The 19,464-nt window shown below is 42.0% G+C and overlaps 1 protein-coding gene across 5 annotated transcripts in view; it reads left to right on the top strand.

Annotated features, from left to right (window-relative positions):
- Positions 1-541: 541 nt before the first annotated feature.
- HHAT (hedgehog acyltransferase) overlaps positions 542-19,464 on the top strand; it is a 319,513-nt gene continuing 300,590 nt past the window's right edge. For 3 of the 5 annotated variants that reach the window (XM_057315047.1, XM_057315045.1, XM_057315044.1), the window contains exons 1-2: positions 542-627; positions 7,339-7,446. In XM_057315047.1, the coding sequence (XP_057171030.1) occupies positions 7,430-7,446 (17 nt within the window). In that variant the 5' untranslated portion in view covers positions 542-627; positions 7,339-7,429. Of the gene's footprint in view, positions 628-7,338; positions 7,447-14,151; positions 14,276-14,578; positions 14,666-19,464 lie in introns of those variants that run through there. The other 2 variants (XM_048225096.2, XM_026509083.4) reach the window with 2 other exon arrangements.

Below are 19,464 nucleotides of genomic sequence, written 5' to 3'. Positions count from 1 at the left end.
GAGATTGCGAGGTCTTGTTAGTCTTGTTCACAGCTGTATCCTCAGCCCTAGTCAGGCTGTGTCACGTAGTAGGCACTCATTAAATTTCTGATCGTGAATGAAAATGAATGTACAAATCAGAATCTTAGAGGAGTGCAGGTCTCATGCATGATCCTTGCCCCCGGTTCATTTTCGGTAGGCAGAAATGTTAGTAGGCTAACACTTTCTCTGCCAAACAACCGATGATCTAAACATGATTAAAGGTATTAAGGGAATTCTGCTCCTTATTATTTCTGAGTTCCTTCTATGAATAGGCATGGATAACCCCCGACGTCACTGTTTTGTAAATTTAGCTATTTCGATATTGGTTTTTCCTAACCTTTGTCTTTGCCCCTCCGTTCGGCTCACTGAGCACCCCTTAAACACACACACGCCCCACAAGAGTGGCTGGCTGGGGAGGGTCTGGTCTCTTGCTACCAGCTCGGCAACTACACTAAACAAACAAGGTCTTGTGCGGCCACCTAGTGGAAGCTCTTCGTCATTGCAGCCCCTCGTAGCTTCTGGAAGAGCGGAGGGAAACTGCAGGCAGGCACCCGCTGCTGTGAAGACGGCCCACTTCCTCCACACGCTTGCGACCCGCCGTGGAAGGTGAGCCAGGCGAGAAAGGAGGGTGAGCGCGAGGGCGGGCCCAGCGCCGTCGCGGCCCCATTTCCGCTGGGCTGGGTGGCCGAAGGCTGCCGGCGTGAGGCCGGGCCGCGCTGATGCAGGCGAAGGAAGTGATGTCATGGCCGCCTCCTCAGAGCCGCCTTGGCCCAGAGGGTGGGGGTGGGGAGCGTGGACGCGTGCCGGGGCCAGACACACAGCCCTTGTCTCCCGAGGAGAGTCAGCCTTTGAGAGACTTGTTTAGCAGAGATCCCTCGCCACCCTTTTGAACTCTCCATCGGAGTCCTTGACAGAATTGTCCCTTGGGTGGAGAAACTAATGGGGGAGGACGCAGAAAAGGGACAGTAGAATGGTGACCGGAGAGGAGGGCCAGCAGAACCCTGCAGCCCCTGGGCAGCGGAGTTTCAGTGAGGAGGGGTTTGGGCCACAGCGTCCAAGGAGGTTCCAAGGAGGAGGCACCCTGGACTCTCCCCGCAGATCCCCCATCTTCAGAGATCTCTGAGTTTGCGGCCCCAGGAAGGAGGTGGCCCTGGAAGACAGAAGTAGATCAGCCCTGATCAGACACACACCATTACTAACAGCTTCCAGTTTTCTACGCCATCTTGCCGGTGCTGAAATGCATAGTACTATTGCAGCACATGGCCTTTCCTTTGCTAATTTTATGTGTTCACCTGAAAAATAATGTATCGAACATGCACCTTGGAAATCATCTTTAGCCCTCGTTCCTATCTTTACCCAGAATAGCTCCGTATAAGCCTTTCTTATGTGCCTACAAATTCTGCCTATGAAGCCTTAGGTTTCTCCCCTTAAACAGAACTTGCCCTCAAGCCTGCTGTCCATGCTCGTCCACACTCACTCCCATTGCCAGTGTCTCCAAAGAGCAGTTTGTGCTGACCACTCTGTGCCTACCCTATTCCCATCTGGCTTCTGTCCTAACCATTCCAGGGAAACTGCTCTTTTAGAGATTGCTCATGACTTTCCCACTGCCAAGTCCAAAGTCCTCATTAATAACAACATGTCAGGTTTGATATTTTATACAGTCACAGCCCCTGGTGTTCAAGGATGTAACTTTATTTTCCTAGAACTGACCTCAGACCAGCAGCTCGACCTCCAATGTCTGCTTGGCAGCAGAAAATGTAGTCTTTCCTAATTCAAGGTAAACTCAGCCACTTTTTTTTTTTTTTTAAAGATTTTATTCATTTATTTGTCAGAGAGAAAGAGAGAGAGGGAGAGAGAGAGCACAGCAGGGGGAGTAGCAGGCAGAGGGAGAAGCAGACTCCCCACTGAGCAAGGAGTCCGGTGTGGGGCTCGATCCCAGGGCCTCGGGATCATGACCTGAGCCGAAGGCAGGCGCTTAAATGACTGAGCCACCCAGGAGTCCCAAATTCAGCCACTTCGGTTTTATTTTTTTGATTCATATATAAGCACTAACCTGGGGGATTATAATTCAAAAATAAGCTTTGTTTTCTGGTTCTCTAGGCAGGTCTGTTTTCTACATAATTGTATATTGCTTTGTCCTTTATATTATGGTAGGAATAATATAACATAATAAAAATATGTGAGTTCTTAAAAATTTTTTAAAGTTTTTTTTAAAATTCCAGTTAACACAGCATAATATTAGTTTCAGCTGTACAATTTAGTGACTCAACACTTAACTATAACACCTGGTGCTCATCATAATAAGTGCCCACCTTAATCCCCAACACCAATTTCATCCAGGCCTCCACCCACCTCCCCTCTGGTAGCCATGAGTTTGTTCTCTATAGTTAAGAATCTGTTTCTTAGGGCACCTGGGTGGCTCAGTCAGTTATGCATCTGCCTTCGGCTTACGTCACGATCCCAGGGTCCTGAGATTGAGCCCTGCATTGTGCTCCCTGCTCAGCAGAGAGCCTGCTTCTCCCTCTGCCCCTCCCCCTGCTTATTTTTTTTTCTTTCTCTGTCAAATGAATAAAATCTTTTAAAAAATTAAAAAAATAAATAAGAGTCCATTTCCCGGTTTGCCTCTCCTTCCCTTTTTTCCTTATGATTATTTGTTTTGTTTCTTAAATTCCACATATGAGTGAAATCATATGGTATTTGTCTTTCTCTGACTGATTTCGCTCAGCATAATATTCTCTAGTTCCATCCATGTTGTTACAAAAGGCAAGATGGTTTTTGTGTGGGTTTTTTGGGTTTTTTTTTGGCTTTTTTATGGTTAAGTAATATTCCATTGCATATATATACCACATCTTTATTCATTCATCAGTCGATGAACATTTGGGCTGTTTCCATAATTTGGCTATTGTTGATAACTCTGCTATAAACACGGGGGGGAGGGTGCATGTATCCTTTTGAATTAGTAATTCTGTATTCTTTGGGTAAATACCTAGTAGTGCAATTGCTGGGTCAAGGGTAGTTCTATTTTTAACTTTCCGAGGAGCCTCCATACTGTTTTCCAATTCAGTTTTTAAAACATGGTCTCTTTTGGGTAGCTACTGAGGAATTTCCTTCTCTTTACTCCCTCTACTTCTTTCAGTCTCCGCAGCTGCAGAGGACATGTGTCTGGAGGGTGGAGCTTATGTATCATTCTGGTTTGGGGAGGAAAGCAGTGTCCGGCCCATCATGACGCTCTGTCCACACCAGCTTCCGCTGATGGACAACTCTTCCTCCATGTCCCATTGTCCTGATGTGCCAAGTGTCCACCATTACCTCATCTTGCCTTTATTCTCATGGTCCGGACTCTACTTGTTTCAGTTCACTTTGGCTAACACTTTCTGCCAAACCACCGAGGCTCAGGGCCTCTTATGCATCTTTCTTGGTGGCCACAGTAACTTTTTAGGCCTTGCGGCTCTGTGCAGCCCCCCTAGACCCTGGCTGCTCTGCTCTTCCAACACCATTCTGGGTGTGGCAATTCTCTGGGAGCGGTTGTTCTCCCTGGGACATTCTGAGAGGACAGACACATATGCCCTCTGCTATGACATCCCTGGTGTTGTACGAATGCCAATGACTACGACTACAACAGGAAACGTAATTCACAGAATGGCAAAGGACATACACCCAACACAAATAAAACAACAGCTTCATGAAATAATACTTAGCATTACTCTTTGTGGTGTACTTTGGTATTTTCTATTCCATTCCATTTCATCTCTTTTAATGCCAGTGTTATCCCAGTAAATGAATCCATTTTATGATCTGAGAGTAAGTCTCAACCTGCAGTTTGAAAAAGAGTGTCCTCATAGTGGGTTTCTATTGTTCACTTCCCCGGGGATTTGGCTCATGGGGTGGGCGTTGGGCCCCAAACCAAAAATCAGGAAACAGTTCCACACACATTTTTGTTCTTTCTCAAAATGCACAGCTTTCAGAATAAAAGAAAGTCCTGTCTTTCAAGATGTTGTCTCTACTATGAGTTTAAAATAAATCCATTCAGACATTCAACAGACTTTTTATTCTCAGCTTTATCTACTCTCAGTCTGAGAACAATGTGTGTAGAATATGACAGAGTGGTAGAGGAAATAATGAGTATAAGGAAGGAAATAAAACCTCACCGAATATTTCCAAACATTATACGTTCTATTGGAAATATTAATAATAATAGCTAGTAATGATTCAGTGCATATTATGGGTCAGGTACTATGCTTAGTATTTCACATTTATTATTTCAGTTCATCATTATAGCTTATCTATGATATGGTACCAATATTATCCCCATTTTGTAAAAAGGAAACAAAAACGAATCTAAATTTGACTCTGTTCCCTCCCAGCACACCTGAAGACTGTTACTCATGTTCATTTCTTTCTTTGTTCTTACTCCCCCTCTATAAACTGAGGGAGGAAGACTAGACTGTATCTTTCGGTTCCAAAAGGGCTCAACCGCCTTGTCAAACTCAGTTTGAAAAGTAATGGTCTTATTGTCAGCTGAGTTCGACCTGCACTTGGTCCCTTCTGCTGCTACGTCACTCCCCCTCCGGAGCTCCCTAAGCCCTAGAACTCAAGGTCATCCACAAACTAGAAGGGACTGGAGTCCTTCCTAGTTCTTAACAGAAATGACTGTAGTAATTTTTCTTTATTTTTTCTAAAATGCGCATCTGTAAAAGAAAGATGATTACAAACTATTATTTTTCCCAATTTGGTTAGTTTGTGTGTTCAGCAAATATATTTGTTGAATATTTATTGAATATGTAGGCACTATTCTTTTTCTTTTTTTAAAGATTTATTTATTTATTTTAGAAAGAGAGAGAGAGAATGGGGGTGGGGAGGGGCAGAGGGAGAGAGAGATAGGGGAGAGAAGCAGATGCCCACTGAATGAGGAGTCTGGCATGGGACTTGATCTCACGGCTGTGAAATCATGACCTGAGCCGAAACCAAGAGTAGAATGTTTAACCGACTGATCAACTCAGGTGCCCCTGTAGGCACTATTCCACATACTAGTAGTAGTGAACAGGACAGATGACATTCTTGCCTTTCTAGGTGCCTGGGTGGCTCAGTTGGTTAAGCATCCAACTCTTGATTTTGGCTCAGGGCATGATCTCAGGGTCGTGAGATAGAGCCCCTCACTGGGCTCCTTGGTGGGCATGGAACCTGCTTAAGATTCTCTCTCCCTCTGCCCCTCGCCCCTTCAAAACCCCCCACCCAAAACAAAATATTCTTGCCCTTCTGGAGTTTACATTCTAGAGGGGCTGGTTTCAGGGGAGGGCAGACACCGACTGGCACTTTTCAACCTTCTTTTAAATCACACCTCCCAGTAAGAAATACTTTTTGCAAAGCAATGAAGTACGTGCCTTTTCCCCCTGCCCTGCCCTACACAACAGAATCATAAGTATAGTACGTGCCTTCTCCCCCTGCCCTGCCCTACACAACAGAATCATAAGTATTGTAGAACAACACTTACTCTTATTACATATAAAAAGCTAAAAACATAAAATATTGTTATCAATACTTGAATGTAGCATAGAAAAAAATTCCCAATTAAGTAATGCAAATCAAGAGTCAGGGAAGATTTTATTTAATGCAATGCAGTCCAGAACACACAAAGACAAATACTTTGTGCATAAACTCATGAGCCGATTTCTGTTGTTTTAATCAGTTTTAAAGGTTGAAAATCCTCGGTCATACAAATAGTTTACTGGCAGTGGTAATAATAGCGATGCATTGTTTTCACCTAGCAATGGAGATTCTTCTTTAATCTTACTCTAAAGTAATGATGCATGTAGTGTCTTATGATCATCCTTTAGTGAAAATGAAGAACTCAGCAGCAATAATTCATTTGTCTCTTTAGGGCACCAAGTTTGGGTCAATTATTGATTCAGAGTTTCAAAAAGAAAATGGTTCTTTCATTGGAAAAATTTTTCATAATTTTACAATTTCTCTTCTGGAAAATAATGATTGCAAATTTAAAACCGAGGAGCCAAGTATAACAATATCCCTAACTTTATTTCGGTTCCTGTCCTTACTAATAATGTCTTCTTCAATGCATTGCAACAGTACTGGGAAAGAATAGGAGCTAGGGTGATTGCTTTTACGTCTTTCTTGCCATAACTAAATGTCTTTTGGACTCCTGGATGTTTGGCTTGCTGAATTACATTGTTTTCTCCCTGTAGTTATAAATATAAGTTCATTAAAAATATCAATATCATCAGTCAAATATACTGATTTAAAATCCCAAACATCATCTTTGAAAATGAGATTGTTTGCAAAACGAGATTGCATTTCAGTGAGAAAAATGGTATTGTCATTTCTGAGTTTATTCACTCTGCTTAATACTTCCCCTTAGGTCCCCCTAGGACAATCAATGAACTTCAGTATGCTTCAGCATGAGTGTCTGGTTTGCACCAATATGAACAAAACACATCAATGTTTTGTCCAATGAGCTCTCTTTAATGAGTTTAACAAATTTCACCGTGTTTTTTTCTAACGCTTTCATGAAATTCAGCAGAGTTATTTCTAGAGATGCCAAGTTGAATTCCTATTGATGCCGATTTCTAGGCACAAGTGTTTTTAGTAGCTTCTAACAGTATTTAAATAGCTTTGTTATGCTTTCTAGACATATCTGCTGGCTCTGTCACTCATAATTCCCTTATTATTTTTCCAGTTTAATAGATACTGACCAATGAGGCATTTTCCCCAGTTTTGTAAATATATCTGATCCAGTGTGTATGAGGTTAAATTTAAACACACACACACGCACACACACACACACACACACACACCCTCGTCATCTTGCAAAAGCTAGAAAAGTTGAATAGCTCACAGAATCCATATTCTTTCTGGGATGGAGCATAAGTTCTATACTGGATTTTAACCACATGGAAAGCATGGCTTTAGAAGTTTCTGCAGTAGCACAGATTTAACTAGAAATAGCATTATACCAAAGAGTTATAAATTTTACTAGCCAGTTTATCATTAAAAATTATAGATATCAAATTTAGTCACATTAGAAGAGTAATTTTTCAACATCCGTATGAGCCATTCTCTCTTTTGCTGAACCATATGCAACTAAATCTCATTAACAGTCTGTGGAACTACTAAGAAATTGTGCCAGTAATTTTTTGTCCACAGATGTTTGAGGGGCTTGTTGACAAGTCCAGCGTGCTGTGTTTCTCAGTGTCCTACTGATTTTGAAGGTGCCATTACAAAATAATATATTGGAGTTTGTCACTTTTGTTGGATTTTACACAATGAAAAACATTTTATTTTTTATTTTATTTTTTTAAGTAGGCTCTAACGCCCAGCATGGAGCCCAACGTGGGGCTTGAACTCACAACCCGGAGATTGAGACCTGAGCTGAGATCAAGAGTCAGACCCCCACATGACTGAGCCACCCAGGTACCCCTGAAAAAACATTTTAAATATTCTGCCTTATAAAGTTTTGCATCCTCCTTTTCTTTTTAGCGTGCTCCTCCAATGAAGTTAAAGCTTACTATTTTCTCAACATTATCGCTATGTATAGTTACAGACATCTGGAGGCTGAACTTAGGCATCTCTCTAATTTTCACTTCATCATCCTTTTCTAACAGTAAGGAGAAGTCCCATGAAAGGACAGTTCATGCTAATTTCATGAAACGTACATTTGATGCAAACCTGACACATATCTTACTTGATGATGTCTTTTCAGAAAAAAAAAAAGCTTTACAATGAAGTCTGATTGATGTTACTATAAAATACAAACTCTGTTAATTGTCCTGTAATGGTGATGGTCAACTTCACATCATATACCAGAAAATTAAATGAGAGTTTGTTAGAAGATAGAATTTTATCATATTAGTCAGCTGATATGTGTCATAGCCTTCCATTATTGATTGGTCTCAGTTCTGTTCACTAATTGGATGCAGTATTTCCGACAAAGTTCGCAATTCTTAATAAAAATCCAGTGGTGTGTTCTCCTATTTTCTTTTAAAAAAATTTTTAAAGATTTTATTTATTTATTTGAGAGGGGGAGAGACAGAGCACATAAGTCAGGGAAGGGGCAGAGGGAGAAGGAGAAGCAGACTCCCCGCTGAGCAGGGAGCCTGACATGGGGCTCTCTCCCAGGACCCTGGGATCATGACCTGAGCCGAAGGCAGACTCTTAACCAACTGAGCCACCCAGGTGCCACCTCTCCTGTTTTCTGTTCTGTCCTATCATATTTTATTCTCTATTCTCCTCTACTCTGTTACGTTTTGTTTTAAAAAATTAAGTCTGGTGTAACCCATTAGCTTTATTTTACAATCTACTAATATATTATGTCTTGCAAGTAATCTGAATAATGCTGACTTCGATAATAAACATATTTAAAAAAAACAAGAGAAGTTCAGAGAGTGGTCGTGTTATAGGAAAATGTAAAAGAATAATGCAATGGAATGGAAAGTGCCTGGGCAGGGGTTAATTTTGCCAGGGTGGTCAGGAAAGTCTTCTTGGAGAAGGTGACATCGAATTGTGCTCTGCATCGTTTAGACTACTGATATGACTGCATTCTTGAGCATATGTGGGTAGTTTGAACTCTGTTCTTTCAAATGTGCTTATTGTTGGCTAGCTGTTTTGTATGTACTTGATGAATCCCCAGCTAGGCTGCAACGTCCTGCAAGACAAGTCTTTTTTTTTTTTTTCCATTAAAAACAAAATCCCTCCTCGTATTTAGTTTTGTGCTGTGCATGAGGTAGATGTTGGACAAATAAATGCTAGTTCAGTGTTGACTCCTGGGGATCGCCGTGAACCAGCGCCGACATCCTCGTGGGTGGAACAGATGAGAGCCTGTGCCCAGTGTGGGGGTGAGGAAGGCCCTTAATGCTTCTGACGAGCTCCACATTATTGCCTGCGCCCGAAACGTCATGATTAGAAATTCTGTCCTTTATCTTCAAGCCTGCATCAATTAAGTCTTAACAACTATTTGTGCCTCTGTTCAATGGATATTATTTCTTTTTCTTTTTTTTTCTTATAGTAATATTTTTTTATTATATTATGTTAGTCACCATACAGTACATCCCTGGTTTTTGATGTAAAGTTCGATGATTCATTAGTTGCATATAACACCCAGTGCACCATGCAATACGTGCCCTCCTTAATACCCATCACCGGTCTATCCCATTCCCCCACCCCCCTCCCCTCTGAGGCCCTCAGTTTGTTTCTCAGAGTCCATAGTCTCTCATGAAACAAGGGATATTATTTCTATGGCTAAGTCATCACTGAATATACAGAGAAGAGCTGGCCTGGTTAATGCTTCCTAAGGACCAGCCCTGCAGTGGGGAGAGTGGCTACCAGGTGCTCAGGGCCATCTGTCTGGACAGAAAGCCCTGCTGAGATAACTCAGGCTCCCACAAACTCAGAGGACCAGAGAGAAAACATGCCCAGTGCAGGCACCTGATTAATAATTTGGGATTAAAACAATGGCATAAAGAGTGAATGACCATTACTTACCCACATTTACATACTAATTTTGATATATTTGTTTTTAAAGAATACAATACCAAGGCACAAATTAGTTTTCTTTTTTAAACCCATTATCAGTAATTGTGGTCAATGTACTTTAGCCTCGGTTTGCTTCTCAGCTCCAGGGAGGATTCTCTCTGGATTCCCAGAAGGCTTCCAAGGGGAGGCAGCCCCAGGGCTGGCTGCTCCAGGTTCAAGTTAGGAAGCCCCAAAACCCTGATACTTCTTTTCTAAGACAGGAACAGATCTTTGAAAGCCAGACATTTCTGCCTGTGTGTAAAGCATTGAAGAGAGGGGGAAAAATCCTCCTCTCTTTTCTCCCTTCTTCTAAATAACCCCAAATTTGTCCTGGTGTTTAGATCTAGACAACACCCCCACTATAAACACTGGCCTTTAAAAGATGTCTAGGCTTTTCAACAAATGGTGCTGGGAAAACTGGATATTCACATGTAAAGGAATAAATATGGACCCTTACCTCATGCCACATACAACAATTAACTCAAAATCGATCTTACAACTAAACTTAAGGACTAAAACTGTAAAACTCTTAGGAGCAAACATAAGAGAAAAGCTTTATGATACTAGATTTGGCAATAATTTCTTGGATATGACACCAAAAGCACAGATAAACAAAGGAAAAACATAGATAAATAGGACTTCATCAAAATTAAAAACTTCTTTGCATCAAAGGATACAATCAACAGCATGAAGGGGAAACCCACGGAAAAGGAGAAAATATTTGTAAATCGTATATCTGATAAGGGATAATATCCTGAACATGTTCAATAACAAGACAATTTGATTTAAAAATGAGCAAAGGACTTGGATAGACATTTCCCCCAAGATGACATGTAAATGGTCAATAAGCACAAGAAAAGATCATCAACATCACTAATTATTAGAGAAATGCAAGTCAAAGCCACAATGAGATATTATGTCTCACCTGTTAGGATAGCTGCTATCCACAAACAAAACCCCAAATAATAGCACTGGGGTGGGTGTGGAGAAATGGGAACCCTGTGCACTGTGGTTGGGCATGTAAAATGGTGCCCCTGCTATGGAAAACAGTATGAGGATCCACCAAAAAATTAAAAACGGAATTATTATATGATCCAGCAATTCTTCTTCTGGGTATATAGCCAAAAAAATTGGAAGCAGAGTCTCCAAAAAGAGATATTTGTATACCCATGTTCATAGAAACATTATTCATAACAGCCATAAGGTAGAAAGAACCTAAGTGTCCATCGACAGATGAATGGATAAAAACATGGTGTATACATACAATGGAATATTATTCAACCTAAAAGGGAAGGAAATTTTGACACAGGCTATAACAAGGCTAAGCCTTGAGGGCATTGTGCAAAGTGAAATAAGCCATTCACAAAAGGACAAATGCTGTATGACTCCATGTATATGCGGTACCTAGAGAAGCCAAATTCATAGCGACAGAAAGAACAGTGGTTGCCAGGGGCTGAGGCGAGTAGAGAGTTACTATTTAATGGGTACAGAGCTTCAGTGTTGCAAGATGAAGAGTTTAGAGTTGCATGACACTGTGAATGAACTTAACACTACTGAACTGTACCCTTAACAATGGTTAAGATTGGGGGGCGCCTGGGTGGCCCAGTGGGTTGAGCATTCGACTCTTGGTTTTGGCTTAGACTGTGATTTCAGGGTCTTGGGATCAGGCTCCGAGCTCGGTGGGGAGTCTGCTGGGGTGGGGGCTAGTCTGCTAGAGATGTTCTCTCTCCCTCACCCTCTCTGTCCCTCCCCCTGACCCCGCACGCATGCTTACGTGTTCTCTCTCTCTAAAATAAAATAAAGAAATCTTAAAAAAAATGGTTAAGATGGGAAATGTTATATATGTATTTTACTACCAAAAAAAAGGGTCTATGCTGTTAAGTATGTCCTCTTTCAGAATATAATCCGATGGGAGAAAATCCCAAGGCCTCTTATAATTTGCTGAATTTTAAGAAATATTTAAGGCACTATAATTACCATAGACTTATGTGATTGACTAAATTGATAAATTCAGCATAGGACTAAGAATTTGCTAAGGATAGTCCCTAGGTTAACAGATAACGTGCAGAGTTTGTTAAGGTGTTTATATTTAGGGAGAATGTCTTAAGGAGATTTTAATATTTAGAAAGTCTCAGCATTCAGTATATGATTATGAAAAGTGAGATTCTAGAGTCCATAAAACTAACTTTATGGTCAGAAAAGGGTTTTTTTTTTCGTTTTTTCGGGGGTAATGCATTAATTTTCTATTATAAAATTAATTTCTGTTTAATAAAAATGTGGAAAAATAAAAAATAAAGCAAGCCCCACCACCCAAATTTAACTTTATTTCCTTTCCAGTCATTTCTAGTCATTTTTCCACACACAGGTTTAAAAAAGATTTGGTCTATTATATATGATTAGTAACCATTATTTTAAAAGGCTGTGTATCTAATAGACTGAAGAGTGTATACATTTTTGGTTAATTTCTACTTCTTTAGTTTTGGAAAATTCAGGAGTTTCCAGGATATTTTCCCCTTTATTATAGTATATTTTGGTACATTACAGTGTATTTTCCCTGTTACTAAATAAGTTAAAATGATAGAAGTTAAAATTAAAATCTTTGTTCATAAAGAGTATTTTCTACGTTATGGATAATTTCCTTTGGATTTATTGTCATATATAGAGTTCAAAAGGTTTTAGGAGTTTTGTTTTTTTTATTTTTATATTTTTTAAAGATTTTATTTATTTATTTGACAGAGAGTGAGACAGCCAGCAAGAGAGGGAACACAAGCAGGGGGAGTGGGAGAGGGAGAAGCAGGCTCCCAGCGGAGTAGGGAGCCCGATGTGGGGCTCAATCCCAGGACTCTGGCATCACTCCCTGAGCCGAAGGCAGACGCTTAACGACTGAGCCACCCAGGTGCCCCCAAAATGTTTTAGGAGTTTTAATACGTTTGAAGGGTTTCGATATTGCCAAATTGTTTACCTACCTAAAAAGTTGTGTGTGAGTGCTATCACAAAGCACCCTTTAATGCCATTTATTTTTTTATTTTTTATTTTTTTAAAACAAAGTTACTTAAAAAAAAAAGATTTTCTTTATTTTAGAGAGAGAGAGAGAGAGAGACGGAGAGAGAGATAGTGCACATGCAAGCAGGGGGAGGAGCAGAGGGGAAGGGAAAGGGAGGGGAAAGAATCTCAAGCAGATTTCTCACCGAGCACAGAGCCAGATGCTGGGCTAGATCCCAGGACCCTGAGATCATGACCTGAGCTGACACCGAGTCAGATGCTTAACCAGCTGAGCCACCCAGGCTCCCCTTTAATGTCATTTATTAACTTCTGCCAGCTTTGTATATAAAAATCATGTGTTCTTATTTTACTTTGCACTTCTTTAAGCTTTCGGCAATATGTTTCCTAATTGTGTATCCCAACTATTTTTTTTATTGGATTCTTTATTCCATCTGTTTTGTGTCTTGCTCATCTGCAGCTGGCTTCTAACTTTTTCTTATTTAATCCGTATATAATAATAAATAACACTTTGCATCACAGCGCCTGCAAATACTTTTCCTAGTCTATGGCTTCTCTTTACATTTTGACTATTTTTATTTAATTGGTGCTTCTAATTTACTTATGATTATATCTGCCTTTATTTTTGTGTTTTCAAGTGAATATGTTGTTTGTGTAGAAAGGGGTTTAGTGTAAATGACAGTGAAACTACATTATTGTCCACTTAGTGTCATTTAGAAATAAGGCGGGAACTCTTATCTCATTCCTGTCCCTGATTCTGCCACTACCTGAGCTGAGTTGTTACTGTATCACTCTCTCTGCGAAGTTGAGGGTTCCCAGATAAAATACAGGATGCCCAATTACTTTGAGTTTCAGATAAACAACGAATACTTTTTTTTAGTTTAAGTATATCCCAAATATTGCATAGGCCATTCTGATACTACAAAGGTATTGGTTATTCACCTGAAATTAGATTTTAGTTGGGCAGACTGTATTTTTATTTGATACATCTGGCACTTCTACTTGGAGCTAGTTTATTAACACCTGCTTACCTAACACCATCCTGTACCAGGCGGTGGGAGTGAGGATGGTGGGACCTGAAAGAGAAGATAGTTTCCTGTTCTCAGAGAGTTTATGCTCTGGTTTTTCAGAGAACTTTGAATCAGAAAGATAATCTGCTGGGCTACTTCAATGACGGCTAGATTAAATTTAGAGCCTCTGTGTTTTCCTGCTGCCTAAGGCAGAATTATCCACATTTACCTGATCATAGAACCCCCTGAGACACCCCTCCCCTGGGGAGTCTGATTCCTTTGGTTTGAAGAGGGATCCAGATGCCTCTGGTTTTAACAAGAGCCCAGGTGATTCTCTTGCTCAGGTAGATGTGCGGAACTCTGGCAGGCTCGGAGTCCTCTGATTAACAGCGCTCAGCCAAAGTCACTTCCACTTTTTACAACCCATTCGAAATCACTGGTATACATTTGGCAGTGGTGATAATCTCTGTAAATTGCTTTACAGGTGATAACGTTCATCCCATTCGGTCTTCACTCTTAATCCTGGAGGAAAGCAGGGAAGCTTATTTCCGCTTGACGGAGGAGGGCAGGGAGGCTCCCAGGGGCTAAGTTCACACGGGAAGCCGGTCCAGCAGCCCAGCCGCAAAGCCCCCTTCCTTCCACCCCGCCAAGTTACCTCCTCTCGTCTCCAGAGCGTCCGTGAGGACCCCCGGGCTGGATTTAGAGCCCACCTGGTGTTTCAGGTGACTTCCGCTCCGAACGTGCGGGGCAGCCCCGGGCCTGCAACTAGCAAAGGGAATTGGGGGGGAGGCCCGCGCGCCGCTCAGCCTAGAAACCCGGAGCCCCGGCGCCGGCGAGCGAGGGAGGCCGGGGGCCCCCCCGCCCCGCTCCGGGAGCGCCGCGCGTGTCCGAACCTGGCCATTGGGAGTCCGGGGGCGCGCGGGCGCGGCGGCGGGAGCGCGCTCCGAGCACGCGCGCGGGGTGGGTCTTCCAACCGCCGCTCCCGGGGAAGAGGGCGGCTTCCCGGGAAGCCGGCCGCCGCCGCCGCCGCCGGGACTCGGAAGTGCGGAGAGGGTTGCTGGGGACTCGTGGCGCGCGTGAACGCCGCGGTCGCTGCCCGGGACAGCCCGGAGGTTGGTACCCTGGGCCCGTAGCGGGTCCCGGGGAGGTTAAGCTGACTTTCGTGGTGTACTCGCTTGAGAACCAGAAATGCTCCAGGCGCTTTCCGTTTCCTACCCCCGGTTCCTGCGTGCGCGCCCAGGGGCGGGGCAGAGAAGGCGCCCGGTCCCGCCGTGGAGACAAAGGCGGCGGGGACAGTGCGCCCCGGGCCAGGGCGGGCTCCGGGCCCGGTGGCCGGGGTCCCGCAGGCCGGGCCGAGGTCGCGCACGCCCCCGCCAGCGGGCCTCTCCCCGGGCTTGGTCCTCAGTTTCCGCCGGTCCCCTAGGCGCTGTTAGAAGTGCGCCGGCCCTACTGCTACGGCTCTAGTGACCCCCAAAGTTAGGGATTTATTTTGCTTTCTACTCTTCAGACTCAGTTGCCCTCTTTTCTTCAAAGTCTAGCCTCCAAGTGGCATCGGTCTTTACGTGAAAAGACGCCCCCCCCCCGCCCCCCCCCCCCGGCAGTCCAGGTACTGGGGTGGCCTTGGTGTTAAGAAATGTGCTGCTTCCTTGTTTCATGGGTTTTGGATCAGAGCAGTCCTGCTAGGAGTTGGCGTCCTTGGTGGTTTGCGTTTTATGGGGATGAGACCCGCTGTTTCTGTCTCCTTCTGTGTTGTTTTTCTCATTCGTTCATCCATCCATCCATCCATTCATTCATTCATTCATTCTCAGCTAGGCACTTAGGTGCTATAAAGTGCTTACTGATTAAGTGCTGTGGGAACAGGAGAGGGAAGGCTTCACTGAGGAGGTGGTGGTTTTTATACTGGAATTTGAAGAACAAGTACAGTTTTTTTTTTCTTTTCCTTCCATTCTTCATGCTCCATCTTTCCTATAATTCTTTTCCCTTTTTTCTCTGTGGCAGTCCCTGTGATTAGTATAGAATAAGGACAGTCAGTTCTGACCTGAAAGATTCAACTAATACTAACAAGGATGAGGTGCTTGTCAGGTGCTTTAGGCTCATTATTTCTAAACCTTACAATCACGGGGGAGGGGAGGTGGTGTTATCCCTTTTTACAGCAGAAGAAAGAAAGAGGAGGTGACAAAGGCACAAACTAGTAAATTTCAGGGCTGAGTTCTACACTCCCTTTTCTGGATCAAAGCCCGTGCTGTATCTACTATTTATTTTGCTCCCTCCTTGGGAAGCAGGTTAGATAGACTAACTTAGGGTCAAGGCCGAGTCTCTGGAGGGCGCAGTCATCAGTGTGGGAGGCTAGATGTTGGCAGCGTGGTTTGTTGTTCATATTTATAATAAATCCTGCATTTGTTTTAGAGGTTCATGAAAATAAAGCTGTATGAGAGAATTTATAGGTTTATGGCCCCCTGAATTCCACCTACGAATGCCTTGGGGGTGGAAGGGTGGGTATCCTACGTTACAAACCCTGCTTCGTGGTTGTTTTTCTTCTGGTTTTCTTCTGAGTGCTTGCTGGCCACCCTAGAGCATTACAAATACCCGTTTCCTTCTCTTTCAGTTAGTGTCTCATTTTACTCAGGTTCAGTTATTTCCGGTGATAAAAGCTGTTGAGAGGGAATTGCTGGATTGTTTATATACTGTACTTGCTCTGCTCCTTCTATGGATAATTCTGCTGGAGAATATTCTTGTGATAATGGCTGTGTGTCACATAGTGCGGGAGAACTTTTTTTGGGGGGGCAGTGGATATGAACCTTAATGGAGTATGATATTACCAGTGCCAGAGAAGAAAAAGGTTTTATCACTATATATCCCATAGACATTTAAAAGATTTTAAGATGTTATCGTGAACAATTTCGGTAATATGTTTGAAAATTCATATGAAATGGACACTCAAAAGAAATAAAATCCTTTAAGACATAAGAACTAGAAAAGCAGAATAGTCCTGTATCTATTAAAGAAGTTAAATTTGTAGTTAAAATCCTTTCCAAAGCAAAATTTCCAAGCCCACATGGTTTCATAAGGGAAATAGTCCAAACGTTTAAAAAAATGAAAACAAGGAAACACTCCCTGGCTGCTTTTATGAGGCCAGCATAATCTTGTTACTAAAGCTTGATGAGGACATTACAAGAAAATTACAGGCCATAGTCTCACAAAAAAAGATGCAAAAGTCTTAACAGTGATATATTGGTAAATCAAGTCTAACAGTCTATAAAAAGGATACTAAACCATGACCAATTTGGACTTATTCTAGACAGGGAAACTTTGGCTAACATCAGAAAATCAAATGTAATTTAACCACATACACATAAGAGAAAAAGATTATTTGACAAAATTCAGCACCCATTCATGATAAAAACTTTTTGCAAGCTAAAACATTATTGAGAGAAATTGAAGATTTAAACAATGGAGGGTATGTCATTTCTTTGCAAATAAGTCTATAGATTTAGTACAATCCCAATCCCAATCCCAGCAGATGTCTTCTCAAAAATAGAAGTTGGTAAGCCAATTCTAAAATTTATTTGGAAATTCTAGATAATCTAAGAAAAAGCAAATTTGGATGACTAGATCAATACATAATATGCTAATATGGTTTTGGCACAAGCTAGACCATGGAACTGAGTAGAGACTCGAGAATCAAACTCACACATATGTGTGATTTGTGACAAAAGTGACACCACACTGCAGTGGAGAAACTATGGCCTTTTCAGTAAATGATGCTGGGCCAACTGGATCCCCACATGGATAAAAAGGATCTTGATCATCTACCTCATCCCATATACAAATATTAATCAAGATATATCACACACCTACATGTGAAACTGAAATAATAAAGCTTCTGGAAGAAAGCAAAGTAAAATATCTTTATTACCTAAGGACAGTCAAAAGTTTATGGAATAGGACACAAAAAGCAACTAATTATAAAGGAACAAGATTGGTAAGAACTTCTGTTCATTTAAAGATTCCATAAGGAGTGTGGGAAGACAAGCTACAGAATGGGTGAAGATATTTGTAATACTATCCAATACAGAACTCCTACCCACAATGTAGCAACAACTTCTACACATCATTAAGAAAAAAAAATGGACAGCCCGACAGAAAAATGGGCAAGTCACTTCCTAAAAGAGGATATCCAAATTCTTTTTTTTTTTTTTTAAAGATTTTATTTATTTATTCGACAGAGAGAGAGACAGCCAGCGAGAGAGGGAACACAAGCAGGGGGAGTGGGAGAGGAAGAAGCAGGCTCCTAGCAGAGGAGCCTGATGTGGGGCTTGATCCCATAACGCTGGGATCACGCCCTGAGCCGAAGGCAGATGCTTAACCGCTGTGCCACCCAGGCGCCCCCCAAATTCTTAAACACATGAAAAGATGGTTAACCTCATTAGTAATTAGGAAAATGCAAATTAAAATGAGAATGGGCTATCAGTATATACTCACCAGAGTGAGTGCTAAGCGTATACAGGCTTCCTCCGCTATCCAAAAGCAGAGCATTCCTGTGAAATCTTTCGTAAGCTGAAATGGTGTGAAGCAATGAAGCAATTACCATTAATTTATATGGAAAACTTTAGAGCATTCCCAGACCCAAAGCCCCCTCTTAAGCTTTTCTGATACCTTAGGATACATCTCGCTGGTGAATGTACAGAGTAAATGAAGATCCAGTACAGATGCTCACAGACGCAGTTCAGAGCTCTGGTGATGTGATGCTGAGAGCCTCAGTGTAGTTCCCTGGAGAGGCGCTCGGGGCCACTCTTGCTGCCCCGGCATGTCTGCTGCCTCTATAAGGACTGGCTGCAAAACAAACATTGAGGACCATTCTCTCCTCTTGCCTTTTTTTGTAAAAGTGAAAATCTTCGCATTTCTTTTGGTTAACAAAAATAGGTACTAATGTAGGTCTTTTTTTTTTTTTTAAGATTTTATTTATTTATTCGACAGAGATAGAGACAGCCAGCGAGAAAGGGAACACAAGCAGGGGGAGTGGGAGAGGAAGAAGCAGGCTCATAGCGGTGGAGCCTGATGTGGGGCTCGATCCCATAACGCCAGGATCACGCCCTGAGCTGAAGGCAGACACTCCACCCCTGTGCCATCCAGGCGCCCCTAATGTAGGTCTTTTGTAAAAGGGAAGTGTTATAACCTGACCTTTCAGAAAGTGGGGGATACCTGTCCTGGTTGGGTGATGAGCAAACTGGAACTCTCATACATTGCTGATGGGTATAAAACTTAGTGCAACCGTTCTGGAAACTGTTTGGTGTATCATTTAGTAAAGCTGGACATATGTATCTCCTATGACCCAGCTACTCCATTCTTGGATAAACACAACAGTAAAGGCATGTGGGCACTGAAAGACATGTCAAAGAATGTGCAGAACACTATTATTGAAAATGGCCCCATGTTGGAAACAACCCATATGTTCATCAATAGTAAAATGGATAACTGCATAGTTTATATGATGGAATACTCTTTAGTAATGAGAATGAATAGATTATTATCTCACACACAACATGGATGAGCCTCACATAGAGCTGAACAAAAAGAAGGCAGACACAACAGAGCGAGTGCTATGCGATTCCATTTATATGAAGTTCAAAAACAGGGACAACTGAGTAAGATGATAGAATCAGGCTAGGCATTTTGAGGCATTACATTTTTAATCTGAGTGGCAATGACAAGTGAATCTGCTTTTTGAAAGTCTTAATTTTTTTAATTTGAAGTACATTTTAATACAAAGTTTACTTAAAATAGTAGACTAAAAAATATTTGGTTCATTCATATGCCCCTAATCTGGGGAGTGTGAGATGTAGTTGGCATAATTCCTGGTGATTAAAAAGGCTTAAAGCAAGTTGAGAATTTTCGTGGGAGACAGTATAAT

The sequence above is a fragment of the Ursus arctos genome, unplaced genomic scaffold (assembly GCF_023065955.2).
Source record: "Ursus arctos isolate Adak ecotype North America unplaced genomic scaffold, UrsArc2.0 scaffold_2, whole genome shotgun sequence".
Lineage (NCBI taxonomy): Eukaryota > Metazoa > Chordata > Mammalia > Carnivora > Ursidae > Ursus > Ursus arctos.
The sequence above is the reverse complement of the archived record's forward strand: the minus strand, read 5'-3'. Positions and strand labels throughout refer to the sequence as shown.